Source organism: Tyto alba, unplaced genomic scaffold (genome assembly GCF_018691265.1).
Source record: "Tyto alba isolate M040663 unplaced genomic scaffold, T.alba_DEE_v4.0 Super-Scaffold_1, whole genome shotgun sequence".
Lineage (NCBI taxonomy): Eukaryota > Metazoa > Chordata > Aves > Strigiformes > Tytonidae > Tyto > Tyto alba.
Genome location: NW_024881261.1, coordinates 38,968,093 through 38,992,607, shown reverse-complemented (window position 1 = coordinate 38,992,607; position 24,515 = coordinate 38,968,093). Strand labels below are relative to the sequence as shown.

The following is a 24,515-nucleotide window of genomic DNA, read 5'->3' as shown; positions in this document are numbered from 1 at the left end:
TGAGGCGAAGGGAAGGCGAGAGGAGGCAGCTCTGCTCCGCCTCTTCCTGCGGCAGCCGCGCAGCTGCCGCCATGGCGCCGAGGCGGGCGGGCGCCGCGCTCCTCTCCGCCGCCCTCCTCCTCCTCCTCCTCCCGCTGCTGGGGAGCGCGGGGCTGAGCGGCTACTTCGGCACCAAGTCCCGCTACGAGGAGGTGAACCCGCACCTGGTGAGCGACCCGCTGTCGCTGGGTCCCGCCGCGGCCGGGTCGCAGGTGCCCGCCGCTTGCGCGCCGCTGCAGCTCCGCGCCTTGCTCCGCCACGGCACCCGCTACCCGACGGCCGGGCAGATCCGCCGCTTGGGCGACCTGCACGCCCGCCTCCTCCGCCGCCGCCCCGCCGCCGCCTGCCCCGCCGCCGCCTCCCTGGCCGCCTGGCAGATGTGGTACGAGGAGAGCCTCGACGGGCGGCTGGCGCCGCAGGGCCGGCGCGACATGGAGCACCTGGCCCGCCGCTTGGCCGCCCGCTTCCCCGCCCTCTTCGCCGCCCGCCGCCGCCTGGTGCTGGCCAGCAGCTCCAAGCACCGCTGCCTGCAGAGCGGGGCCGCCTTCCGCCGCGGGCTGGGGCCTTCCCTCAGCCTCGACAGCGACGGTAAGCCCGGCCACCCCCTCCCCTCGCCTTCCCTGAGGGAGCCGTGAGGCCGGTCCCCTGCCCCACGGCTGAGGGGGGGACCCTGCACCTCGCCTCCCCCCCCCCCGTGGGGACGCCGCTGTGTCCCCGGGAGGGTGGCTGGGTGGCCGGTACCCGCCTCCCTGAGGCCTGCGTTTGCTTTCAGAGGTGGAAGTCAATGATTCCTTGATGCGGTTTTTTGATCACTGCGCCAAGTTTGTGGCCTGGGTGGAAGAGAACGACGCGGCGATGTGCCAGGTGGAAGCCTTCAAAGAGGGGCCGGAGATGAGGAAGGTCTTGGAGAAGGTTGCCAGTGCCTTGTGCTTGCCGGTGGAGGAGCTAAACGCAGGTAATGAATGCCTGTTACAGGTGGCTTCGGCTCCGAGCCTGGCTGGGAATAGCTCCCAAAATGTGAAGTTATGCATTTTAATGCATAAGGTAATTTAAAATATGCTGCAGGTCGGAGACACAGTCTCTAATTAAATGCATGAGGCTGTAGGTGTATATTGGTGTGGCAGTAATGAATGCTTGTTAGTCAGTGGTCAGAAGAAAAAGACGTTTGAAAATATTTTTCTTGTAGATGAAATCAACTTTACATTTGTTTGGAAGGACATGAGTGTTAGTCCTTCAATTCTGCTTTTTCAAGCAGGTGTAGCCTCTGTAAAAACTATTTCAATTCAAACTCACAAATAACTGGAGGGAAAAGTGGACCTGTATGGTAGTGTTGTAAATTAATTTCTTCAGCATAGAAGTGCTAGGTTTCCCTGGGTGGTCAAGGGGACACCCCCCAGCAAACAGGCATTGCTGCTGTTTCCAGCAGGTCCCTAAAGCATCAATCCCAAAGTTGCAGCATGCTGCTGTTCAAACCCAGCTGCAAATGTCGAAGGTGAGTAGTGGTAGTTAGAGATTACTCTGTGTTGAAAAGACACACCTCCCCTGTGTTGACTCTTCTGTCCTTTGTGGTGATGAGGATATGCTGCTGGTTGACACCTATAGCATGTACATCAGGAGATGTGCAGCATTTGATGTGGAATACTCTCGTTTTCACCTCATAGCAATGTGTTTTGAAAAGCTTGCGGTCTGAAATTTGGATTCTGCGCCATAATTCTGTTGAAAACTGCTTATTCTTGGTGCTTGGCCTTTGGACTGGCAGTTACTTAACTGCATTATGTTGTTTGAATTGCTAAATTGTAATTACATTTCATTTTAGGAGCAAGTTGAGAGGAAGTTGCTAATTGTGTAGCAGTGGTTTATCTTTTGCTTGTTTGCTGGATTTATTGCAGATCTTGTTCAAGTGGCTTTTCTTACCTGCTCATATGAGTTGGCTATAAAAAATGTGACCTCCCCATGGTGTTCACTCTTCAGTGAAGAAGATGCCAAGGTACATACTACATGGGAGAGAGAATTGAGAATTCTTCAAAAGACGATTTAGTGTTCAGATACAACTCTTTGCATAGTCAGGATTTGTAAGTCACGTGCCCCTTATTTTTCAACTTAATGAACCACTTCTTTGGTATCCAAGTTGCTTTGGATTAATCAAGCAGCAAGACTGAAACACCCTTCTTTATTCAGACTCAAGTACTGGTGCAGTCTTGATTTGTCCTGATAAAAATTGTCTTTTCCTATTGTGCTTAATTCATATAATGCCTTTATATCGGTAACATCAGAAATGCTGTGGACAGCTTTGTTTTGCGTATGATAATCATGATAAAATGCCTTGATTCTGGAGGACATCAAATGAGGTCTTCTAGGTCCTCTAAGATACTTTTTACATGGTTTTGGGGACTATCAGATCTCTGAACCTAATGCCTGTTAAATAAAACTGGTAAAACACAGATAAATGAGACTTAAGTTGGTTCTTCTTTCAGAAGGTACCTGATACACTCTCTGATGTTCAGTAAGGCTCCCCCCCTCCCCCCCCCAGGCTCTTAAGGAAACTTAGTACCTCTGGGAAAGAGGGGAGATCTCTACAGAGATAGGTGGTTGACTAAAGGGTAGGCAGTGGAGTTAGGAGTAAATGCTCTCCTCTCAGAGAGAAGCGGGGTCACCATGGACTTCTGCTGAGACCTGTGCTGTTCAATGCATTTATAAATAACTTAGCAGTGAAGTGGGAAAGCTTCCTGATTATGTGGAGTCACTTGGGATAATGAGAATACAGGGTGTTTGAGAGGCTTTGCAGTGAGGGTGAATTACACAGCAGTACAGTGGCAGGTGGTGTTCACTGCGAAGCAATGCGTATGGGATAAAAAGTTGAAATCTCATATATGAGGCAACTGTCTCTCAGATCCATTGTGCCAATGAGAAGTGAAATTTTGATGGTATAGATGTGTGAAAATGTCGGCTCAGCTACAGTAAAATTAATGAACAAAAATGGAAAAAAAACAACTTAATTGCTAGGAATTGTAAGAAAAGGAACAGAGAACAAGGAGAGCGTTGTGTGCCCTTACATAAATCCGAGGCACAGTTCTATCTTTTTGAGATGTGTGCACATCTCTAGAATGTAGAAGTAGACAAACTCAATTAAAGGTATGGGATTGCTTCTGTCTGGAGGGGGTTTAACAAAGCCAAAGGTCTTTGACCTTCATAAAACAAAATCAGAAATGCTAAAAAAGGCAGTGGATAATGATTAGTGCAATAATAAAAACTTGTGAACTCTAACTTTAGGTACTGGAATACCTGAATGACCTGAAGCAATACTGGAAGAGAGGATATGGCTATGACATCAATAGTCGCTCTAGCTGCATTTTATTCCAAGATATCTTCCAGCATTTGGACAAGGCAGTGGAAGAGAGCAAAAGGTAAATAAAAAGGCTTTTGTGCTTTGACTGCAAACTGTCTTTCTGTGATCAGTCCTGAGTTGGATATAATGTGAATAGAAGTAATTTACTTCCAAACATAAAAAAGTTAGGAGAGTTTGAGCTAGGAGTATTTTAATGGAGAGAATACAATTTTTAAGAGTAGCATTACTGTAAAGAGTGTATATATATATATTTTGGTTTTGTTCTTCCATTGATGCTCTTGTGCCCAGCTGTTGTATTTCCATCTAGCTTCTTGATCCACACAGGCCTTCAAGGGACAGCCCAGCTGCTGTGTCGGATAATGGTGTTCTCTACCTGTACAGTTTGAGAAGAGGCCACTGAGTTAGAGCAATGAGCTTTTTATTTAAAATGTCCTTGTTAAAAATAATTTGTGGCAAAAATGAAAGACTGGGGGTTGAAAGGATCCCTGTGATACATTCTGTTAGCTGGTTACTTAATCACTTCAGAGTGGCAGTCTGTCTTTCTGCACGTGCTTGATTTGAGTCTCTTGCATTATTAAGGGTGTTGAAATGTAATTACGGAGATATAAATATTACATACCAATCCAAATGCTTGGTTATCTTGGACCAGAACAGGCTGTTGCAGGATTGAAGAGGCTGGAGCTGTAACAGCAAGCTGGTCTTGTAAGAAACCTGCTTTGTTGTAACTGGGGAAGGGCAAACTTCAGACAATATACTCAGTGTTCTGTAAGAACTGGAAAAAGACGCTTCTGTCCTGAAGTCATAAATGCCTTGATTTGTTGCATGAAGCCAAAGTCAGTGGTTTAGCTGGCAAGTCTGAGAACTCTGTCTAGGATATTCAGTTTCCCATCCTTATTCTTTTACAGCAAAGCAGTAGTTTGGGAACAACACTGTAGCTGTAGAAAGGTATTAGGCCTTACAAATAGCTGTTAGTAGACTTGAAGAGGCAATAATCGGGTGTCTCCAAAGGGTGGTGCTCTGCTAAAGTGTTTTGTCTTCATCTGTTGCCATGATTTGACGACAGTCGTTTTGTGTCAGTGGAAGAACAATAGCAGTGGAACTCCATCCGCAGAGAGTTGCACAGTCCTCAAAACTGCCTTTGTAGTGTCATGGATGTAGCCATCCCTATACTTCCTTAAAAATTAGAGATGAGATGTGTGTACTGTTTTTGTGTATTGTTTACTCCTGTCAGTCAGCAGTTGTGGTTCAGTGTCAGTTTGGTGTTGATCTTGTCTCATGTGAATCAGGATGATGGGGAGAAGTAAAATATGAACAAAACTGAGATCTGTTGTGGTGTGGAGAAAACAAAGGCTTCAGTTACAGGTTGGGGTGTTTGTGCAGTAGAAATAGCTGCTTTTGCTCTCATGTTGTGATAATGTTATTTTATGAGCTGATTTAGGCTTAAATGCAGTGCATTCATATGAAAACTAATTTACAACCTGTTCCACATGCACACTGAGGAATTATAAATTCATAGTTTAGTGATAAGTCACATGAATTAATACCTTAGCGGAGAAGTGTGGAAATGTTTATAATACTACACAATATCGAAGATGAGATCTTAAGATTGTGTAAATATTGTGCCACTAAATACTGATAGAAACCAGTTTATAAGTAGCATTAACTTACAACCATCAAATGCCGCTTTGGTGTTGATATGTAAATGTTAGTTACATGTGGTGGATGTTCTTGCATTCCTAGCATCCTTGGGACTTTATTTTGATATTTAATATATTAAAGTAGATCTACCTAACACTCAGCAGAATGATGTTAGTAGCTTTGATATTTCAGAAGAAAAGCAGGAGTCATGGATATTTGAGGCTGGTTGTATGTATTTTTTAAGTGATAACCCTTTGGGAGACTTTTCTGTCTGTCTGTCTGTCTGTCTGTCTGTCTGTCTGTCTGTCTGTCTGTCTGTCTGTCTGTCTGTCTGTCTGTCTTTGCTTTTAGTAGGCAGACTGAGATTAGAAGTAGCGTTCACATTTTGGATTGGAGGAATGATCCATAAAGTTGATTTTAACCATTTTATAGTAGAGAAGACGGCAAAGAAGATTTGTTCCTTCAGGAGTTTGCTGACTGAGGATCCAAGCTGGACCCTAACAGTGGTAGAAGAACTGTGTGTTAGTTGAAGCATAATTGTCAGTCAGCTGGCTCTTTTGCTGTCCTTTAGTGTCGGATGCAGAGGGAGGGAGACCCTGTGTTCATCACTGGGGCTCTCAGTGATGCAGGACTGTTGAGGTCATCATGTATCATACATGACACGGTTTCTTTCATGTAAAGGGGCATTATCGCTGTTTATCTTTTGGGATTCACCTGGAAAATCAGACTGACTGTTTTGAAGAGTGTCAGCTTAGTACACAATAAGGTAAATGTGTTGAAAAATCTGCTTTGAGATGTACGTGTAGGCTTCCCCAATGCTTCCATCCAGATTAGTGCCTTCCTCCTGCTCTAATGGTTATGTGAGCACAGGGGAGGGGGCTGTTCGGGGCTCTGCTGTGTCGCATGGCAGCAGTGGTCAGGGGCCTTTCTGAGCCATACCTTTGCTGTGCACCAGCCAGCACAAGGGAGACACCTCTGTTCATTTTGCCACGAAAGGGTTAAAACTTGCAGTTGCAAACGTAAAGTAAGTTTGGCTTTGGGGAGGAGTTGCTGTGAAGGAAAGGTGGGCTGAAGGGAACAGTGATAGTGACCCCTCTTCTGCCAGGATGGTTTAAGAAGTTGCGCTGTCAAATGTTCACTCTGGCATCTGGAAATTTAAGGCGTGTGTGGGAGTCGGTGGTGCCTCTTGTTTTGGTAGTGGTAGAGTCAAAGCAGTGGTTATGCTAGATAACTGTTCAAAGAAACTACTTCTCCATCCTTTCTTCAGCCTACTAGAGAGCTAAATGAGAAATGCATTAGAATGCAGGTCATTAACGGCCAACTGGGAGCAAGTTGACAAGCATGCTGCCTGGTTGCATCCGTCTGCTGCATCTGTCTCTCAACATTGGGAACGAGAAGATCAGGAAGAAGTGCAGGTTAACAGAAGAACAGGCAAGCAAGATCCTTAGGACCCCCCTCTCCTTCTGAAATCTGAAAAATAACTTCTGAATGTAGCTTGGCTCATGTAAAGGAGTGTGATCAATTTTGTTTCCTTTTAGTGTAATTTACTCTTTGAACAGTGATAAACAGCCTTTCAATCCTTAAATTATATGCACTAGTTGCAGCAGTGTGTCTCAACTGTTTATAAGATATCCCTGTCAGTTTAATAATAATATTGATGATAATAATAACAAAGTTGTAGTTAAAAAAAATCTGTGTCTGTACTTCTAATTTATTGAGAACTAGATCAGCAGTCACTAAATTAGAAGGTGGAGCAGGGTTCTTAGGGAGGAGCAGGTAGGTGTTGGAGAAGGAGCTGTAGAGGACCAAGATAACTTCATTGTGTCTTTCAGCTTTGGCTGCAGAAGTGCAGTTTTACAATCTCTGGGGGTCTCATGTTGTATTGCCACCACAGAGGGAGGCAGGTAGTGAGGTTACATATGTGTGTAAAGTGCCAGGACCTTAAAAATCTTGCAACATTCAGAGCGGGGTAAGCGGTCTGTTTGGTCTGCATCATCCTAAATGGGAACCTAAAGCTTCTGAAGTGCATTGCCTTGCACAAAAGGAGCGTGTCACTCCATGCCACAACGTAAGGTGGCAGTCTTAAAGCACTGAAGATTTGAGCATAATCTGAATCGGGTAATCTGATGCATTTGAGACTATGTGGAAGTCTGCCACTGCCGATGTATTGGAACAGTTTGGGTCTCTTGTGATCTAGAGAGCAGAGGTGCAACTCATGCTTTTTCATCTAGGGAAATTTATCCCAGATCCTGTGGCAATATGAGAGTACAAATGAAAACAAGAAACCATACAGATAAAAAACTATGCCTGTGTATATGTGCGTGCATGAGTGCCTTTTTTTATATTACCGTCCAACTTCAAACTTCAAGGCAACAGGTTGCATACTTCTGCAGCAGTTCATTACTCAGAAAATGAACCTTTATGATGATGAAATGTCTTTTAGTGGAACGTTGTTTCAATTTAGCAAAGTTTAATGTAACTGGCTGCTTGCTTTAAAAAATGAAGTACAACACATTTACTTCCAGAGCATTGTCTTTGCTCCAAGTTCTCCTTTCTTTCTGGAAATGTTAGATTGGGCTGTCCAAAAGTAGAAAGGGGAGCATTTCTGTTCCAGCAAGAAGCTGAGGGATTTGGATTAGCTGTTCTGCTCCAGGCTTGGCAGTGAACAGCGTTGGCAATGCTGCATTTTTGTAGTGTACTTTGTTTTGTTTTCATTCCCACTTACAGCTGAATTAACCTTACTCTTATGGTAACCCTGTTTCTTCCATGAATGTTCTTGACATTGCAATCTGATTGCTCACCGAACTGAGTTGCCTTGTGAGTTGCCTTGTTAAAGCTCACATTCCTTTCTTCTGGGGAAAGTACACTCTGCTGATTAGTCTATCCTTAAGAAAGTGATGAAGGTGGTAATAGATACCTATTGTGAATTATTCCCACCTTCAATTTGCAGTGCAAAAGTTTCAGACTCTTCTAGGATCTTTCATCATACAAATCCCAATAGAGTTCTTGGTTTAAACTAGCAATAGTCTCTTCTGTGTACATTCTGCTATACAGCAAGATAGTTTTAAAGGCTGTGAAGGGGATTTTTGCTCTGTGATTGCTCTTGTCAACCGTTCCCATCCAGGCAGCTGATGGAAAGGTGTTGGAATATCTATTCAGGAACTTGGGTTTATCAGTAGTTGTGTTAGTGACCACCTAATGTTAGCGCACGCATTCATGGACCCTATTCTTCAGCACCCTCAGTAACAATGTCTATAACAAAGTATAAATGTCTAATAAAGATTAATTTTTCAGTAGAAAGCATCTTCTGCTTGAGACTGTACCACAGTTGCAGTGGGCCTTTCAGGACCACATTTCTCCATATTTTCTTACCAGTCTCTAAGGATATGTCATGGTCGCACTTCTAGGGAGAGGTAGGGGACCAGGACTTTCTCTTCCATACAAGTTTTCTTAATTACAAAAAAAAATTGTATCACAAGGGTTGAATATAGAATTAAGCCAGGTGATTTGTTGTACTGAAATGGCATACTTGGGCAGTTGTCTTGGTCCACAAAGCACTTCATTTTTGTGAAGATGTAAGAAATGCATTTTTCCCCAAGTCATCCTGGTACAGATAGAAAATACAGAATTGGGCTAGGCAACTATGTGGCAAAGAAGCTGATGGAGAAATACTCTTCACTGAACCATTGAGTTTTCCCCCCACTGGGCCCTAGGCCTTACTGACAGTGTCCTTGCCCTTCACTGGTATTGGTAAAACTGCCAGGTTCCCTTGCAGTTGTGCTACTAGGGAAGAATCCTTGAAAGGCTGTTCTTACCAGTCAGCATTCATTTAAACAGTTAGAAAGTGTCCAGTTTCCCAAAGCTGTGGTATTTGGAGACGTTTCAACATTGGGATGTAGAGGAGCAATCGATGAGTATCACCTTCCCACCGAAGAAGCATTGAGTTCTTTGTGGCTCCTGTGTGGGCTACGGCTAGTGACCAAATCTTACTAGGATTTTCTTCCCCCTCCCCAACCTGACACGGTGCTGATGGTAGGAACAGCCTCAGGCTTGTTGGGCCGCCATCCCTCCTCCAGAGGCTTTTCTGGTCTGTGTTGCATGGCACTGCCTGCACAACCCCACTGCCCCTGGCACACCGGGCGGGGAGGAGACGGGGGAAGGGCTACGCTTGCAGGAGGAAGCCCCTCTTGCTGCAGGGAAGGGTATGGATCTGTAGGAAAACTCTACATAGAGGGGTTAAAGATGTGCACCGCTTTTCAGCTCCAGGTTTTTGTGAGCTGCTCGGGTGAAGCTTACATCTGTGATGTGGGAGCGCTGTTCTGTCAACGGGAATGGCGTGTGTTTGGTGAGAAACCTGTGTATTTTGGTAGTCAATGCAATATGAAGCTGCTGATCTTAAAAAAAAAAAAAAAAAAAAAACAACAAAAAACAACCCTTAACAGCTACACACCTGGGCAGGGGTGGATTTGAGAATTGATTGTAACACACTTTAAGAATACCAGCTATGCATTAAAGCTGTTCTATACTTTTCTAGCTTGAAATATTTAACAAGTCTGCCTTTCTTGCTTGTGAAAGAGAATATGAAGTACCTGTTACTACTTGGACTGTTCAAATGGATTACCATAGAGCTCTGGAAATTGGGAGGCATGGTTTGTGCAGCCATCTCCGTATTTAAAGTATGTGGCTAATGATTGAAAATACTAACTTAGCTGCACAATGCAAAATACTTGGTGGTTTCCTCTGGGCATAAGCAGGTTCAAGGTATTTAAAAAATACTTCTTTGAATTTGAATGCAGTTCAAGATCAGTTGAAGGTGATCTTTGTAGTTTCATCAGGCTAAGCCATACGGTAAACAGCTTGATTTGCCAATTTATTGGTGGCTTTTATTGTTCCCTGTAACTTGCCTTCCTCTTTGCAGGTCAGTTCATAATTGATAGCCTTTTTGTAGTCATTTACTACTGTGCCCTAATCACTCCTGTCAATCTGATGACGCAGTACAAAAGACTTCAGTATATGATCTATTCAAAACTGTCCTTTATAGTACGTACAAAGGGAACAGAGCAAAAAGCTTCCACGTATGCAGTAGAAATCATATAATTGGATTTAAAAAACGCCTTTTGTTCAGATCCAAATTGTTCAGTCATTTCTTTTAATAAAGCTTCTTGGTTGCCACCGGGATCCCATGTTTGCACAGTGCAGGTTCTTGGCTCTCTGGGTGCGCGTCAGCAGGTTCAGGATGTCCTGTGTTCCTCGGTGGGAGTTGTAACCCAGTATGTTTGATCACCCACCCAATAGTGAAGCAGCTCCGAAGTAGAACCAGGGTTATGACACATTGGCCTGTAATTTACATGATTTGAAGTGCAGGGCAGTTTGTAGCCAGATGCATACTAGGTGGCCTTACTTCGAGGTACAGAGCAGCTCTTGCAGAGCCAGGTCAGAGGTGTTTGTACTGTGTTCCCCAGAGTGTCACATTCCCAGAGGTCGTGGTGGTGTGGGTGGCTCCATGTGGCCACTTTAGGGGTGTCCCCACTGTGTGCCTGGGCACTAGGTGCTCGTGACTTCCATCTGCTAATTGCATAAGTACATAGTGATGCATAACTTAAAAGAAAAAAATAAATTGCTTGACTTCAGTATATCTGTTCAGAGAAGGGAACAGGTGTTGTGCGGGTGATGGGTAAACTGATCCCTGTAATAACATGTTCCTGTATTCACAGAACAACATGCCAGCTGTGCAGTACAATAGACCACACCGTTTACATTGGTATACCTGAAAAATGTGCAGGTCTTGACTTCGTTTCCAGAAAGTCAGAGAAATGGGATGACTTTTGCTAATAAACTGAAAATGTTGCAAACAGCAGCTTTATAGCATATTGTATGGTTGGTTTTGATAGCCCCATCTTTCAAAAATGGGGCTTCTAACATTATTAAAGGATGATTTTGGGGAAACCAGGTAGAGACGTGGAATTCTCATAGGTCCTTGTAGCACATTCAGGAGCATCCCCATGTCTGCATTTCCAAATTGTTTGCTGACTTCCCTCAGATACCTGGGCAGTCCAGGGGATTTCCCCTGGGAATGTCTCTTTCCATCGATCTGCCTAGAACTAGATATTTAAAGTGTTGCTTGTGCCTTTCAGACCTCCCAGTGTGTACTTAAACTCATTGATTACCTAATACTTGCTTGCTCAGGATTGCTCTGAAAAGATACCTCAGCAACGTTTATAGAGTCATATCCTTTTATCTAAGGAATTAAAAACCCAAGCAAAATGACACCTAGACAACTAACAAAAATTAACTGATCTAAACAGTATATACCTTGGGCAGGAAGGTTTTGACACATGGCATGACCCTTTTGGTTTGGTTTTGGCTTGCCATGATGGTTCAACACTTAGCATCAGCACAGTGCTGCTGCAGTAAATCATTTAATCTCTGAGATCCATAAGAATGTGAGAGGTGGAATCATTCAGAAAAGACCCTTTGAAACTATAGAAACTCTGAAGTGAAATGTAGCGAAACCTAGTTAGATTTGGGTGATAAATTCTTGCGGGACAAGATTAGAGCTGTTTCCTCTTAATCAGGATTTTAAGAGTTCTGTGTGGCTTTGTCAGATTTTCAGGTTTGCCTTTGCCATGAGTGAGCTCATGGAATCATAGAATGGTTCGAGTTGGAAGGGACAATAAAGACCATCTAGTTCCAACCCCCTGCCCCGGGCAGGGCCCCCTTCCCCCAGCCCAGGGTGCTCCCAGCCCCGTCCAACCTGGCCTTGAACCCTTCCAGGGAGGGGGCAGCCACAGCTGCTCTGGGCACCCTGGGCCAGCGCCTCACCCCCCGCACAGGGAAGGATTTCTGCCTCCTATCTAATTAAATCTGCCCTCTGTCAGTTTAAACCCGTTACCCCTCATCGCATCCCCACCCCCTGATCCAGAGTCCCTCCCCCCCTCTCCTGCCCCCCCTTTAAGCCCTGGGAGGCCGCTCGAAGGGCTCCCCGGAGCCTTCTCTTCTCCAGGCTGAACCCCCCCAACTCTCTCAGCCCGGCCCCCCAGGGGAGCTGCTCCAGCCCCCCCAGCATCTCCGTGGCCTCCTCTGGCCCCGCTCGAGCAGCTCCGGGTCCTTCTGCTGTTGGGGGCCCCCGAGCTGGCCCCAGCACTGCAGGGGGGTCTCCCCAGAGCGGAGCAGAGGGGGACAATCCCCTCCCTGGCCCTGCTGCCCCCCCTGCTCTGGCTGCAGCCCAGGGCACGGGTGGGTTCTGGGCTGCCAGCGCACGGGGCTGGCAATTCCTTATCCACTGAGTGATCGATCCATCAAACCCATGTCTCTCCGATTTAGAGACAAGGATGTTGTGAGAGACAGCATCAAGTGCCTTGCACAAGTCCAGGTAGATGATGTCAGTTGTTCTTCCCTTGCCCACCAACTCTGTAACCCTGTCACAGAAAGCCACCAGATTCCTCAGGCCCGATTTGCCCTTAGTGAAGCCCTGTTGGCTGTCACCAGTCACCTCCTTATTTTCCATGTGCCCTAGCATAGATCCAGGAGGATCTGCTCCATGATCTTGCTGGGCACAGAGGTGAGACTGACTGGCCTGTCATTCCCTGGGTCTTCCTTTTTTCCCTTTTTAAAAATGGGGGTTATGTTTCCCCATTCCCAGTCAGCAGGAACCTCACCGGGCTGCCACAACTCCTCAAATACGATGGATAGTGGCTTAGCCGCTTCACCCGCCAGTTCCCTCAGGGCCTGTGGATGCATCTCATCAGGCCCCATGGACTCGTGCACCTTCAGGTTCCTTGGATGGTCTCAAACATGTTTTTCTCCTACGGTGGGTGATTCTTCATTCTCCCAGTCGCCACCTTTGCCTTCTGCGACTGGGGCTGTGTGGCTGGAGCACTTGCTGGTGAAGATGGAGGCAAAAAAGTCCTTGAGTACCTCATCCTTCCCCATGTCCCAGGTAACCAGGTCTCCTGTTTCCTTCCAGGAAGGACTCACATTTTCCCTAGTCTTCCTTTTATCACTGACCTACCTGTAGAAGCTTTTCTTGTTGCCCTTGACGCCCCTGGCCAGATTTAATTCTGTCAGGGCTTTGGCTTTCCTACCCTGATCCCTGGCTGCTCAGACAATTTCATGTGTGTTGTGGTTGGAAAATAAGAAAATTTTTTTCTTGTTATTGTTTGTGGTGGTGTTTTGTTGTGTTGGTATTGAATCTGGAAATGAATGAGCACAGCTGTCTTCTCTTCTATTTAAAGTGGCAATTTTGACAAATGAGGACTTAATAGTCTTTGACAGATATTTTTTTTTTTTTCTTTCTTCCCACTGGTGATAACACTTAGCAACACCACTGTTATTTCTGTTGCCCTCCAAGTCTTACCACTGCCACTGTATTCCCTGATCTCTGCTGTTTCCTTTGAGATTTAAGGTTCTTGTAGCTGTTTTTTCCAGAAATAAATCACAGGGGCAGGTGGGAGTGATGGAGAATTCATCCCATAGCTAAAAATAGGATAGAAGCCTCAAGAAAATCTCTGGCTTTCATACTGGGGAGAAAAAGGACAGAATGTAGTTTAAGCTTGCTTGTTTAACAGTTGTTAAAACTGACTTTTTTTTTGAAGTTGTTGGAGGAGGAATTTTTACATGAGGTTTGAAGGTTGGACGGTTAAACTTTGCTGTAGTAAATATTTCTTCTTATCCCACTGTCTCCTAGGGTTTGGCTTATCTCTAGCTGAAAATCACAGTGGTGCTTAGGAAGTAAACTTTGGTTAAAAGAAAGTTTATTTCTTACATATGTGAAGTGGTACATCCAGTAGTCCTAGGAAGAGTAGGAATCATCTACTGTTGAGGATGGGTGAGCTCATGGAAAAGATTGAGGGTTAAACCTGAATTTACTGTGATTAAGGAGAACTAGAATTTGCCTGAATAATAAATCCCACATCTGTTCTTCTCCAGTGTGCCTTTCCTTCCATGGTGAGATGTAGCTTTTGGGGTTGTGCTCTTGAATTGTTTAGTAACAACTTCTTTTTCAGCTGTGGTTAGAGTTACTTAGAAGGTTACAGCATGGGCAGTTCAGTAGCTGACGTCGACACATCTCTTCAATGAACCCTGCTCGTGTTTTGCTTAGTGACAGCCACTTCTGCTCATTTGGAGGTGCCTCATAAAATGAATATGAAACCCATTGCCAGCAATCACTTTCAGACAAGCTCTTAATATTTTGGGGGAAGGTTTTATGTGCAGTTTCTTCATCTCCCTTTAAAGTTGGAAATGAGATTTGCTTTTTTGCCACAACTGATCAGTGTGCTTTCCCAAGTAATTTACTACTAAATAAAAGGGAGGAAAAAAGTGAATTGAAGTATCATTAGCAGTTGCCAGAGTACGATGTTGAGAACTTTGTCTGCTTCTTCCACGTGATGCTGAGTCATTAATCGATCATAAAGAAGATTGAGTGTGGAAACTTCAAGCCTTCAATTTAATGCTTTGTTAGTCTGTGCTACTGTTTTGAATTTATCAGTGTTTTGCTGATTGTGATTTGTACTCCTGTCTTTACTTATCAGAAATGTAGGGGCAGTAGTAACCTTTGCCTGCATACATGCTCTGAAGAGGCAATCTTTCCCATTCTCCCCATAAAATTATTACTGCTGCTGTTTTAACCTTGATGGTGATTTTTACTGTCGTTATTAGATGATAGGAAACCACATCTGAACTGGAGTCATGACCCCAGAGACTGAACAGGGAGTGCTTGAGGAGTATTAGAAATCAGATATCCAGTGCTGGTGAGAAATCATGTATACTGTGTTAAAGAGGCTAGTGAAAACTCAGGATTGTGTTGTATAAGGAAATGGTTTTTGTTAAAATAATAAGGTGGGATAGCTGGGAGTGGTAGAGGCTTGTTTTGTCTCCCAAGGTGGTTTGGACTATCAGCATGAGGATTTCATGAGACTAAGGCAGGTGAAATAAAAGCTCAAGTTACTGTGAGAATGAGTTCCTTGTTTATTCCTTCTTTAGTCTTCATGAGATTTTCTTTTCTTGTTCTTTGAAACTTCTCTGTGTGTATGTGTGTATGCTATAATTTGTTTCCTGGTTTGGAAACATGTCTTGCTGGTTTTTTTTTTAACAGAAGTTAACCATATTTTTTGTGATTTACTTGCATTTCAAAATTCTTGCTAGCATCAGTTGGAAAGTAAAGCCAAACCTTGCTTAAAGCCACTGCTGATACCAAGAATGTTAACTGGTATTTTTTTCTTAGCAGCTCTGAAACCATTTTTTTGAGTGTGGATGGATGTGTGAAATCCATTCCCTGTGGAGTGAATAATGCATAACACTTGTTTTGGATACTTCAGCAGCATATTTAGGTAAAGGTGGGGACTGGGAGAAGGGAGAACTGCCCACTGTAGGAGATGATCACATTCAAGACCATCTAAGGAACTGAAGGTACACAAGTCCATGGATCCTGAGGGAACTGGTGGATGAAATGACTGAGCCAATGTCCATAGTATTTGAGAAGTTGTGGCAGTCTTGGAGAGTTGGGCCTGTGGTAACTTCATGGAGTTCAGTAAGGTCCTGCCCGTGGGCCGGGGCAATCCCCAGCACAAACCCAGGCTGGGCCCTCGAGGAGTGGCTGGAGAGCAGCCCCAAGGAGAGGGGCTGGGGGGGTTGGTGGGGGGAAAACTGCCTGTGAGGCAGCCCCGTGCGCTGGCAGCCCAGAACCCACCCGTGTCCTGGGCTGCAGCCAGAGCAGGGGGGGCAGCAGGGCCAGGGAGGGGATTCTCCCCCTCTGCTCCGCTCTGGGGAGACCCCCCTGCAGTGCTGGGGCCAGCTCGGGGGCCCCCAACAGCAGAAGGACACGGAGCTGCTCGAGCGGGGCCAGAGGAGGCCACGGAGATGCTGGGGGGGCTGGAGCAGCTCCCCTGGGGGGCCGGGCTGAGAGAGTTGGGGGGGTTCAGCCTGGAGAAGAGAAGGCTCCGGGGAGCCCTTCGAGCGGCCTCCCAGGGCTTAAAGGGGGGGCAGGAGAGGTGGGGGGGGACTCTGGGTCAGGGGGTGGGGATGCAATGAGGGGTAACGGGTTTAAACTGACAGAGGGCAGATTTAGGTGAGATAGGAGGCAGAAATTATTCCCTGTGCAGGGGGTGAGGCGCTGGCCCAGGGTGCCCAGAGCAGCTGTGGCTGCCCCCTCCCTGGAAGGGTTCAAGGCCAGGTTGGACGGGGCTGGGAGCCCCCTGGGCTGGGGGAAGGGGGCCCTGCCCGGGGCAGGGGGGGGCACTGGGGGGGCTTTATTGTCCCTTTGAACTGAAAGCGTTCTATAGTATTTACTTTACTAGCTTCCTTGCTTAGTAAACAATGAAATAGGCCACCACTTCTGGAAGCAGGTGTGTGTATACGGGCATGCACCTGGGATGAAACAAAAATGTGCCAAGTTACTAGAGCTGGGTGATAGTCCCCCAAGAGTGCTAAAAGAACTTGAATGAAGTAGCTAAAATAACAGCTGGTGTGTGTTGGTTTCAGCGGAGAAGCTTGTGGGGGGCTGACAGGTGTGATTATTTAAAAACAAATAATTAAATAAAAGAAAAAATGGAAACAAACTAACAAAAAAAAAAAAAGAAAACCAAAAAAAAAAAAAAAAAACCAAAACCAAACCAGCTCCAGGAGAGAAATAGAATCACAGGCCAGTCTAGTAGCAATAAGGATTGAGACTGGCATTGTTAAACACCTTGATGAATACGACATATTAGAGTAGTGTCAGTATGGCTCTTTGAAAGGAAGATATACCTCTCGGAGCTCGTGTAGGATCAGCAAGCATACAAATAGGGTGATCTGGGAGACACAGTTATGATTTCCAAACATCTTTCAACAGGTTTCCTTCTCAAAAGAAATCTAGTAGCTGGGGCTAAGGGGGAAGGTCCTTACATGGGTAAAGAAGTTAATTAAAATACAAGAAATGGAGCTGATTGATTTTCCTAGCAGAGGGAGGTTGCTAGTGGATATAGATCTGCAAAGATCTGAGCTGCTCAGCATGTTGTAAATGACTGGGAAAAAGAGGTGAGAAGTTAAGTGGCATTGCAAATGCAGCACTTTTATTGAAGATAAATAAGATAAATTGTTTCGACTAGGAGGATTGTAAAAGGACCTTGTGAGATTAACTGGGTTTGAAAATTGCACATCTGTGAAGTAATCCACATAGTAAAAATGATCTTATCATCTGCCTGGTAGTATCTGAGATAATTTATTGCTCAGGAGTTGAGTTTTGAAGTCATTACAGTTGTCTGGAAGTATCTCAAACTTCTGTAAGCTAACTAGAAAAGGCGTTAGATGTTGTGAATTGAGAGCATCATGGGTGCAGTATGGATTTATGATGTAGCTTACTGTCTTGAGTATTGTGCATTTCTAATACTCTGATCTAAAAGGATATAGCTCATTTGGAAAAACTGTGGAATGGCTAAGGTAGCATTTCTCAACAGGTAAAGAATATTATTGCAAAGTTTTAAGTGGAAGGGATTAAATGATACATAGTGTCTACAAATAGAAAAAAATAAGAGCAGTGTGAGAAGCTATGCAACTCCTTGCCACAGGATGTTGTTTATGCTAGAAATGTGTGGGGATTTAAGGAGAGATTTGACAATTAAAAGATTCAGTGAGAGATCCTGTATTGCATAGAAGCCACATATGGCCCAGGAGCTCTCTGAGCTGGAAATTGCAGGAGGTCAAAGGAATAGCCTTTTGTCTTCTATAGGCGTGTGGGTTTTGCTGCTGTTCCTATTTGTTGACTGACAGGAGCGAGGCGAATGTGTTGAAAACCTAAAAATATTTCCCTGAAGGTATGTGTGGAGGGGGAGGATATACATGAACTCATCAAATGAGTAAGAGGAGGGAACAAAGGATGGAGGGGGAAGGGAAGAGAAAAGGTGTCAAAAGGATCCAAAAGCTTTACAGTTTTAAAATGAGCGAAGGGGTCATAAATAACAAGGGGAGAAATGTAGGCAGAAGCACTGATTGTGGAGGAGCTGGAAGAGGGGCAATACTGAATGTACATCTCGTGGTGCAGCAAAGGCATGGGTGGAAAAAAATTGTAACATCCACTATACAGAACCTTTCTGTGGTTTTAATGCTGCTTTTGAACAGGAAACGGGCAGGTTTCTGGATATTTTTCTAAAGTGATGTTTTGCCTATGGGGAGATTATGGCATGTATGTGCATACACGTCTAAGGAATTACAGGCAGAAGAGCTGCAGGCGCACTGGGGAGCAGAACGGTGCAAGGTGTGTTTTGGACTGCACAAACACCGTGGTTATATCGAGCCCACCCTGTGCCCAGGCTGAATTCCTGCTTACCCGATCAAAGTTCGAATCTACAGGCAAGTCCCCCAGTTAACCATTTTTTCCAGTTGCTTCAGACTTCAGGCTGGAGTGAAGGAAACGCCTCCTTTTCAGGCCAATCAAGATGTGTCTTATCTGTGGGTGGACTTCACTGGCAGCTGGAGTGTTGTCAAACAACACTTCTTGTCTCATGAAAGCTAAAGGTGTATTTACATGTGCTTGAACAAGTGACCTGGGCTTCTGAGTAACACTTGGAGATGGTCCCAAAGAGTTGTCATCCTTCTCTGGAGCAAGGGGGCAGCTTTTCATCTTGGCTGATGCTTCCTTGTGCAGCAAGCCAGCTCTTATCTTTCCTTTGGTTGAATAATGTGTAACCTTTTGTTGCACAAACTGTCTTCATTTTAAGCTTTGTTCGTGGTATGAATCAGTGGCTTAATTTTCTGGCCTGTGTGCTGAGTGAAGGTAATCTTTTTGACTAGTTGGTATTCTTGATAATTAGTAATAGCAGTAGTCCTGCTACTGCAGAGGGCCAGCTGTTTTCCTCTGACTGGATTGCTGTCTTCAGACTAAACTTTGGTATATGCTGATGTACCTTCCGAACAGCGGAACTGTTTTTTTGGAGTGGGGGGGAAAAAATTGACAGTATTTTGCTATCAAAGCATGATTCTTGTTCTAGCATGATACAGAGTTAAAAGCGTTGGTCGTGGTAGAGGTGGGCAAGAAACACAGCTTAAAATCCTGCACTGGTGATGGTGTGCTAGGGAGGGAAGCATTTTGTGTTAAATCAGTTATTTGCTTCTGCAGGCAGTCGTGTGGTTGTAGTTAGGTCAGAGGGTGATAGAGGTTTACTGTAGTTTCTTAATGTGCCAATAAATTTGTACTTAATTCAGTTTCAAGATGAAAATTGTCATGTGTCCTTTATTACAGCAGTTGGGAAAAAGTTTGTGATCCTCAAATCTAGCAAAATTAATGCTGAAATCTTTAAAACTTTCCAGGTCTGAAATGATGATAATCTGGAGGCTTCTCTTTGCTGCACCTTGGGTTGATTTAGGCAGAAGCTTATTAGAATGTCTTTTAAAAATTCTGTGTCATTTGAAGTCTTTAGAATAGCTAAAGAAAAAGGGTATGTTTTAATAATAAATCATGGGTCTTTGTGAAGTGGATTGTGTCCTAGATGATCTCACTTAATAGTTCATCATGCTTTGTCATTTGGGTACTTTTTGCATCTGCCAGGGAACAACAAAAAAAATTACTGACTCTAAGCAATCCCTTTAAAACACAGCTTAGCATCCTGGGAAAAGCTGTTATATTTTAGCTGTAAGTTTGTACTAAAGCATATCTGTGAAGCTTATAGTAAAAATTTTATTTGGTTAAAAAAAAAAAAAAAAGTCTTGGAGTTTTTTCCAAACACAGCCCATGATGGGGGAGTTGCTATCTGTTTGTAATGGTTCTGCGTTAACAGAAATACTGAGTTACTGCGATGTCCTTGTGCCTTCCCATGTGCTGGGGAAGGGGACGCTGTTGCATCCAGTGATGGGCTTGACTTGGTTTGTATGTTAACAAAGCCTTGTAGCTGGCTTGGTGATTTGCTGTCCTCCTCTCAAATTCCTGATGGGAGGAGGAAATGCTATTTAAAAATCTAATATTTAATCCCAAACCGGTATATTAACTGTAGCATGGTCACTGGATCTTCCCATACCTGCGAAGGAGCACAAGTGCCTAGGTTCGCACAGGGAGTCAGAGACATGTACTGAGGTTAGGGGCACACACCCTTACTCCTTTTCTAGCTTTTGTTTGCCATGTTTGTATTAGAAACTAGCTGTAGCCTAACTACATTTATTACAACTTCTTAACGTTTTATGTAAGAGCCAGTACCTTAAGTTGGGATAAAATTTAGGAAGCTTGGGTGCTTTAAAAGAGGTCTGTATTACACTGAAATTCCCAAACAGCTTTTTTATCAGGCACTGGAGTAAAAGAAGTTCAAAGTCTACTTCTTTGAGCCTTCGTTGCTGACAGCTGTGCAATATACTGGTGTGTTTGTTTTAAAGCACAGGCTCTTGCTCATCCTTCGCGCTTTTTTCTTTTTTAGTTCAAAACCCATTTCTTCACCTTTGATTGTACAAGTTGGACATGCAGAGACACTTCAGCCACTGCTTGCCCTCATGGGTTTCTTCAAAGATGATGAGCCTCTCAAGGCAAACAATTACGTCAGACAAACGCATCGGAAATTCCGCAGTGGCCGGATTGTGCCTTATGCAGCCAACCTGGTGTTTGTGCTTTACCACTGTGACCAAGTGAAAACCTCTAAAGAAGAGTATCAGGTGCAGATGCTGTTGAATGAAAAACTGATGACATTTCATCACTCGAATGAAACCATCTCTACTTACGCGGACCTCAAGGACTATTACAAGGACATCCTGGAAAACTGCCACTTCAAAGAAGAGTGTGAATTACCGAAAACTAATGTTACTGTTATTGATGAACTTTGAGGGAGTGAAATGGAGCGAGTGTTCTGCAAACTGATCTTGGTTCTGTTCAACGGATGTTGTGAACAAGCACTTTTGATGATGTGCTGCTGCTGTGTTGACTTTCTAAACTTGCAGATTTGATGGCCTGTCTCAGCTCAGTGCACTGTTTATTACATAAGCAGAATTACAAAAACAAATGTTGTAACAGGGATGTTGCTGAGCATTTATAACAAATATGTGATGCAAGATGAAGCGTACCTGTATGTTTATATGTGCAAATAAGTAATTTCATTGGTCATTCTTCTTATGAATGTGCCATAGATGGATTTAAGAGCTGGGGCAACTTCTGTTTTATCAGAGTTGAAAGTGGTTGGGCTGATTTGCTTTGCGCTGCCTGTTTTGCTAGCGACTGTTTTCCTGTGGCAGGCATGAAATAATTCAAACCTGTGAGCTTTTTTTTCCCTTTTCCTGAGCTTCTAGGAGGGAGAGGGTACGTAGTTCTTCTCCACAGCTGCCCAACTTCTGCCTGGACAGCACCATGGGAACATCTCTTTCTTGGGCATTTAAAGCAGGGGTTGCAGTGTTGCATGCATTATCTGCCTGAAAAGGGTCCAGGAGTTAAGTCTTAAAACTCATCATCGACCCATCCCGCGTAGCAAGTTAGGGTAAGTAAATTATCTTTAAAAAAAAAAAAAAAAAAGAAAGAAAAAAGCAAGGGAGTGGGAAGTAGCCGCTCCTCCTTTAAGGTGTTCTGGGAGATGCAGCAGTAGTTCTGTAAGTAATCTGGTGCATCCTTTCATTTGACACCATCAGTTTGGTTTGGGCTAGGGCTTTGAGAATAGGCTCTGCTATGGCTGTGAACATCTTGGTCCTGTCCAGGTGCTGACAGATATTCTAGCAGGTCTGGTTGGAATGGACTTCTGGAGGACTCCAGTCCAGCCTCCTGCTTGAAATGGGATTGTTGCTAACTCTAAATCCAGGCAGATTTTGGACTGTAAAAAGTATCTGGTTGAGACTTGACTTCTGCTAGCTTTAAGGCACCAAATGTGGCATCACTTACGTAGGTCTTTACCTGTTTAATGTGCCACATTGTTCTTGAAATGAAGATGGTTTTAAAGAAATTAACTGCATACAGGTGCTGGTGATCTTTTAAAGCAACTGCACTTTGGGTAGGGTCACTTGCTACTGAGAGTTGGAAGGTATTTTGGAGCTCTGCAGTGTGGCAGAAAAAGGACAAATTAAGATAATTGTCTGGAAATGTTTGAAATGCAGAAAGTCAGATAAAAATCCCTTCATCACCCAGAAGGGAATGACTGTGAACAAGTTGTCCCAAAGCCAATGAGGGTGTGGATTTACAGTGCTGGTAGCTCTCGAAGTGTGTACTCACACCCTGTAATGAGCGTTGTTACAGAGCTCACCCTGTAAAGTGTGGCATATTTGCTGTTTCCTGGGAGGAGGTGAAAGGTTGGTGTAAGTGATTACCACAGGGTATCAGGTGCGCTGTAAGCATTTATACCCTCATTTCCTGCAGGGTAACTTCTTGTTGTAGGCTCACCTTCAGAACTGGGAACTTAACTGCTGGGGGAAAAAAAAAAAAAAAAAAAAAAGGGGGGGGGAGAGAGAATACCAAAGTGGCTTAAAGTTGCAAAGTTGGTGTATTATTTTTTTTTTAGCTTTTCTTGAGGACTTAGGCTTCTGTTACTTTTTTTTTTTTAATATGGCTTGTATAAAAGCACTTAAGCTTTACATATTTGGAAGTTAAGGAGCAATCGAAAACCTGTTTTTTACTGTTGTACTGAGTTAAGGTTTTCTTGCTACGTTGGGACGTAGGGCCCTCTTTCATCAGTGCACTGATTTCTGTGGAGACCAAGGTTCTGATTGCTGAAGATACTGATTAAAACTGGTGGATATTTCAGCATTAACATCATGGTCAAATACTTACCAGTGTTAGCTCTGCAGCTCTTTTTCTGGAACTGGTGAAATGGTTAGGGAGGAGTATAGATGCTGAAACAAAACTATAGGTCAGGATAATTGTCAGCCTCAGCGTGAGACTTTTACTGCTCTATCTGTTTTGCATGTGTCCTTTTTTACATGGTCCTACCTTGAGACTAAGTCAGCTGATCATAATTACTGTGACAGATGCCTGTTAGGAACTTTATTGGAATATTTGAGGCAAGCTACAAAGAAATGAACCTTTGTTTAAAGGCAATTAAGTTTGGTAAGTAGCAGATACAAGGATGAGAAAATCCACCTTTGAACAAATATTTTTTCTGTGAGTCAGTCATCCTGTGGTGATTCATGATTTGAACAGGAGGGATGAAAGCCTCACTGTTGGAGATGAGTGGAGGATTTCTGTTTGTCAGTTCAGTGAGGCTGATTTTAAGACATCATGTTTGTTAAAAGATACATCCTGCTTCCTTATGGAGGAGAAATATGTTGCACTTGACTGCTTTTTTTGATCATGTGCCAGAGGAAGTGGAGGAACCAAAAAAATTCCTTTTACAGTGAAGCATCATTTGGTTCTGCATTACCAAGTTGACTGTATGCTTATATTCTGTGCAAAGGGCTTCAAAGATGACTCTTCAGAGGCTGGTGGCTATTTTGCCTGGGAGTACAGGTCTATCATACCTCCAGCATAACAAGTCTATCTTCACTGGCTGTCAACAATTAACTGAAAAGGAAAATGTGCTGTTTGGTTTCTGATCTGTTATTCAAAGGATGTGCTGACTCACTCCTTTTGCAGAATTAGAGTCTGAATGTGGAAACTTTGCACAGTTGTAGCAATAGAAGTGTTTGGATGTGTAGATGTTCTAGACACTTGTTCATGTGACTGATTCCTACTGTTAAGGAGGTGACTTCAGTAGACCCTTCTATTGAGCAAATATATGAATTTGTTTATGTACTGAAAACTAAAATGGATCAAATTATTTCCATAAAGTTGGGCACTAGCTTAGTGATCAGTGTTTGAACAGGCTGCCATATCTCATGGCATTGCAGATTATACCACATCCTGAGAAAATTCTTCAAGAAAACCTTGATGTGGTTCTGGACAAAACACCTCATCTCAGTCATCTGTTGAGGACTTTGTTTGCAACCTTTCTCAAACTGGAAGCTTTCATTGATGGAAAATACTGACAGTGCTCTTGGATGCTGGCCTTAAAATATGTTTGAAATGTATTTTATTTTGTTAAATGTCTAAAGCTTAAGTATTTTTTCTGGAAAATTCATTTTTTCCTCGTAGTAAGTACTGCTGCTGTAATTCTGGTTAGCATCAAGCACTCAAATTGCTGGATGCACTGTGAATTTGTAATAATGTGCTACTAACTGGATGAATTTTGAGAACTTGTTTTAGATTTGTAGTGCTGTGAAATAAAGCTGCACACCTTCGTCTCTGTTTTATGAGCAGTAATCATGACACAATCTTCAGTATTACGGCTGTGTTCTGCTTCAAAGTACATTTGTTAGGTTGTTATTACTTGCATTGGTGTCTCCAATTTATTTTAAGTCGTCACGTTGCTTGGTGATTAATATAAAATGCTTTATTTAGGTTTTTACTCTCAAATCTTGAGATGAGTGAGAATTTTACTCTTGTTTCCAAGAGCCCAGGTTTTAAAAACAGTGATAATTTCCTGACAAGGTTTTTGCAGATATTACTGTAGTGTGCAAAAAGTCTGGAAATCTCCTGCGTTTTGAAGTGGAGTGAGTCTTATACTCGTTTTTGTGCAGTCCAGAATCTACT

The 24,515-nt window shown here is 43.8% G+C and overlaps 1 protein-coding gene across 1 annotated transcript; it reads left to right on the top strand.

The window, feature by feature from the left end:
• On the top strand, positions 1–24,196 carry MINPP1 (multiple inositol-polyphosphate phosphatase 1). The gene is made up of 5 exons (XM_032986675.2): positions 1–627; positions 812–994; positions 1,929–2,026; positions 3,310–3,443; positions 20,398–24,196. The coding sequence occupies exons 1-5, from the start codon at positions 72–74 to the stop codon at positions 20,795–20,797; spliced, it is 1,371 nt and encodes a 456-aa protein (XP_032842566.2). The 5' UTR covers positions 1–71; the 3' UTR covers positions 20,798–24,196.
• The last annotated feature ends 319 nt before the right edge of the window (positions 24,197–24,515 follow it).

Coding starts and splice junctions, on each gene's coding strand:
- MINPP1 (XM_032986675.2), top strand. CDS start 72: ATGGCGCCGAGGCGGGCGGGCGCCGCGCTCCTCTCCGCCGCCCTCCTC. Junction 628..811: donor CCTCAGCCTCGACAGCGACG/GTAAGCCCGGCC, acceptor GTTTGCTTTCAG/AGGTGGAAGTCAATGATTCC. Junction 3,444..20,397: donor GCAGTGGAAGAGAGCAAAAG/GTAAATAAAAAG, acceptor TTTCTTTTTTAG/TTCAAAACCCATTTCTTCAC.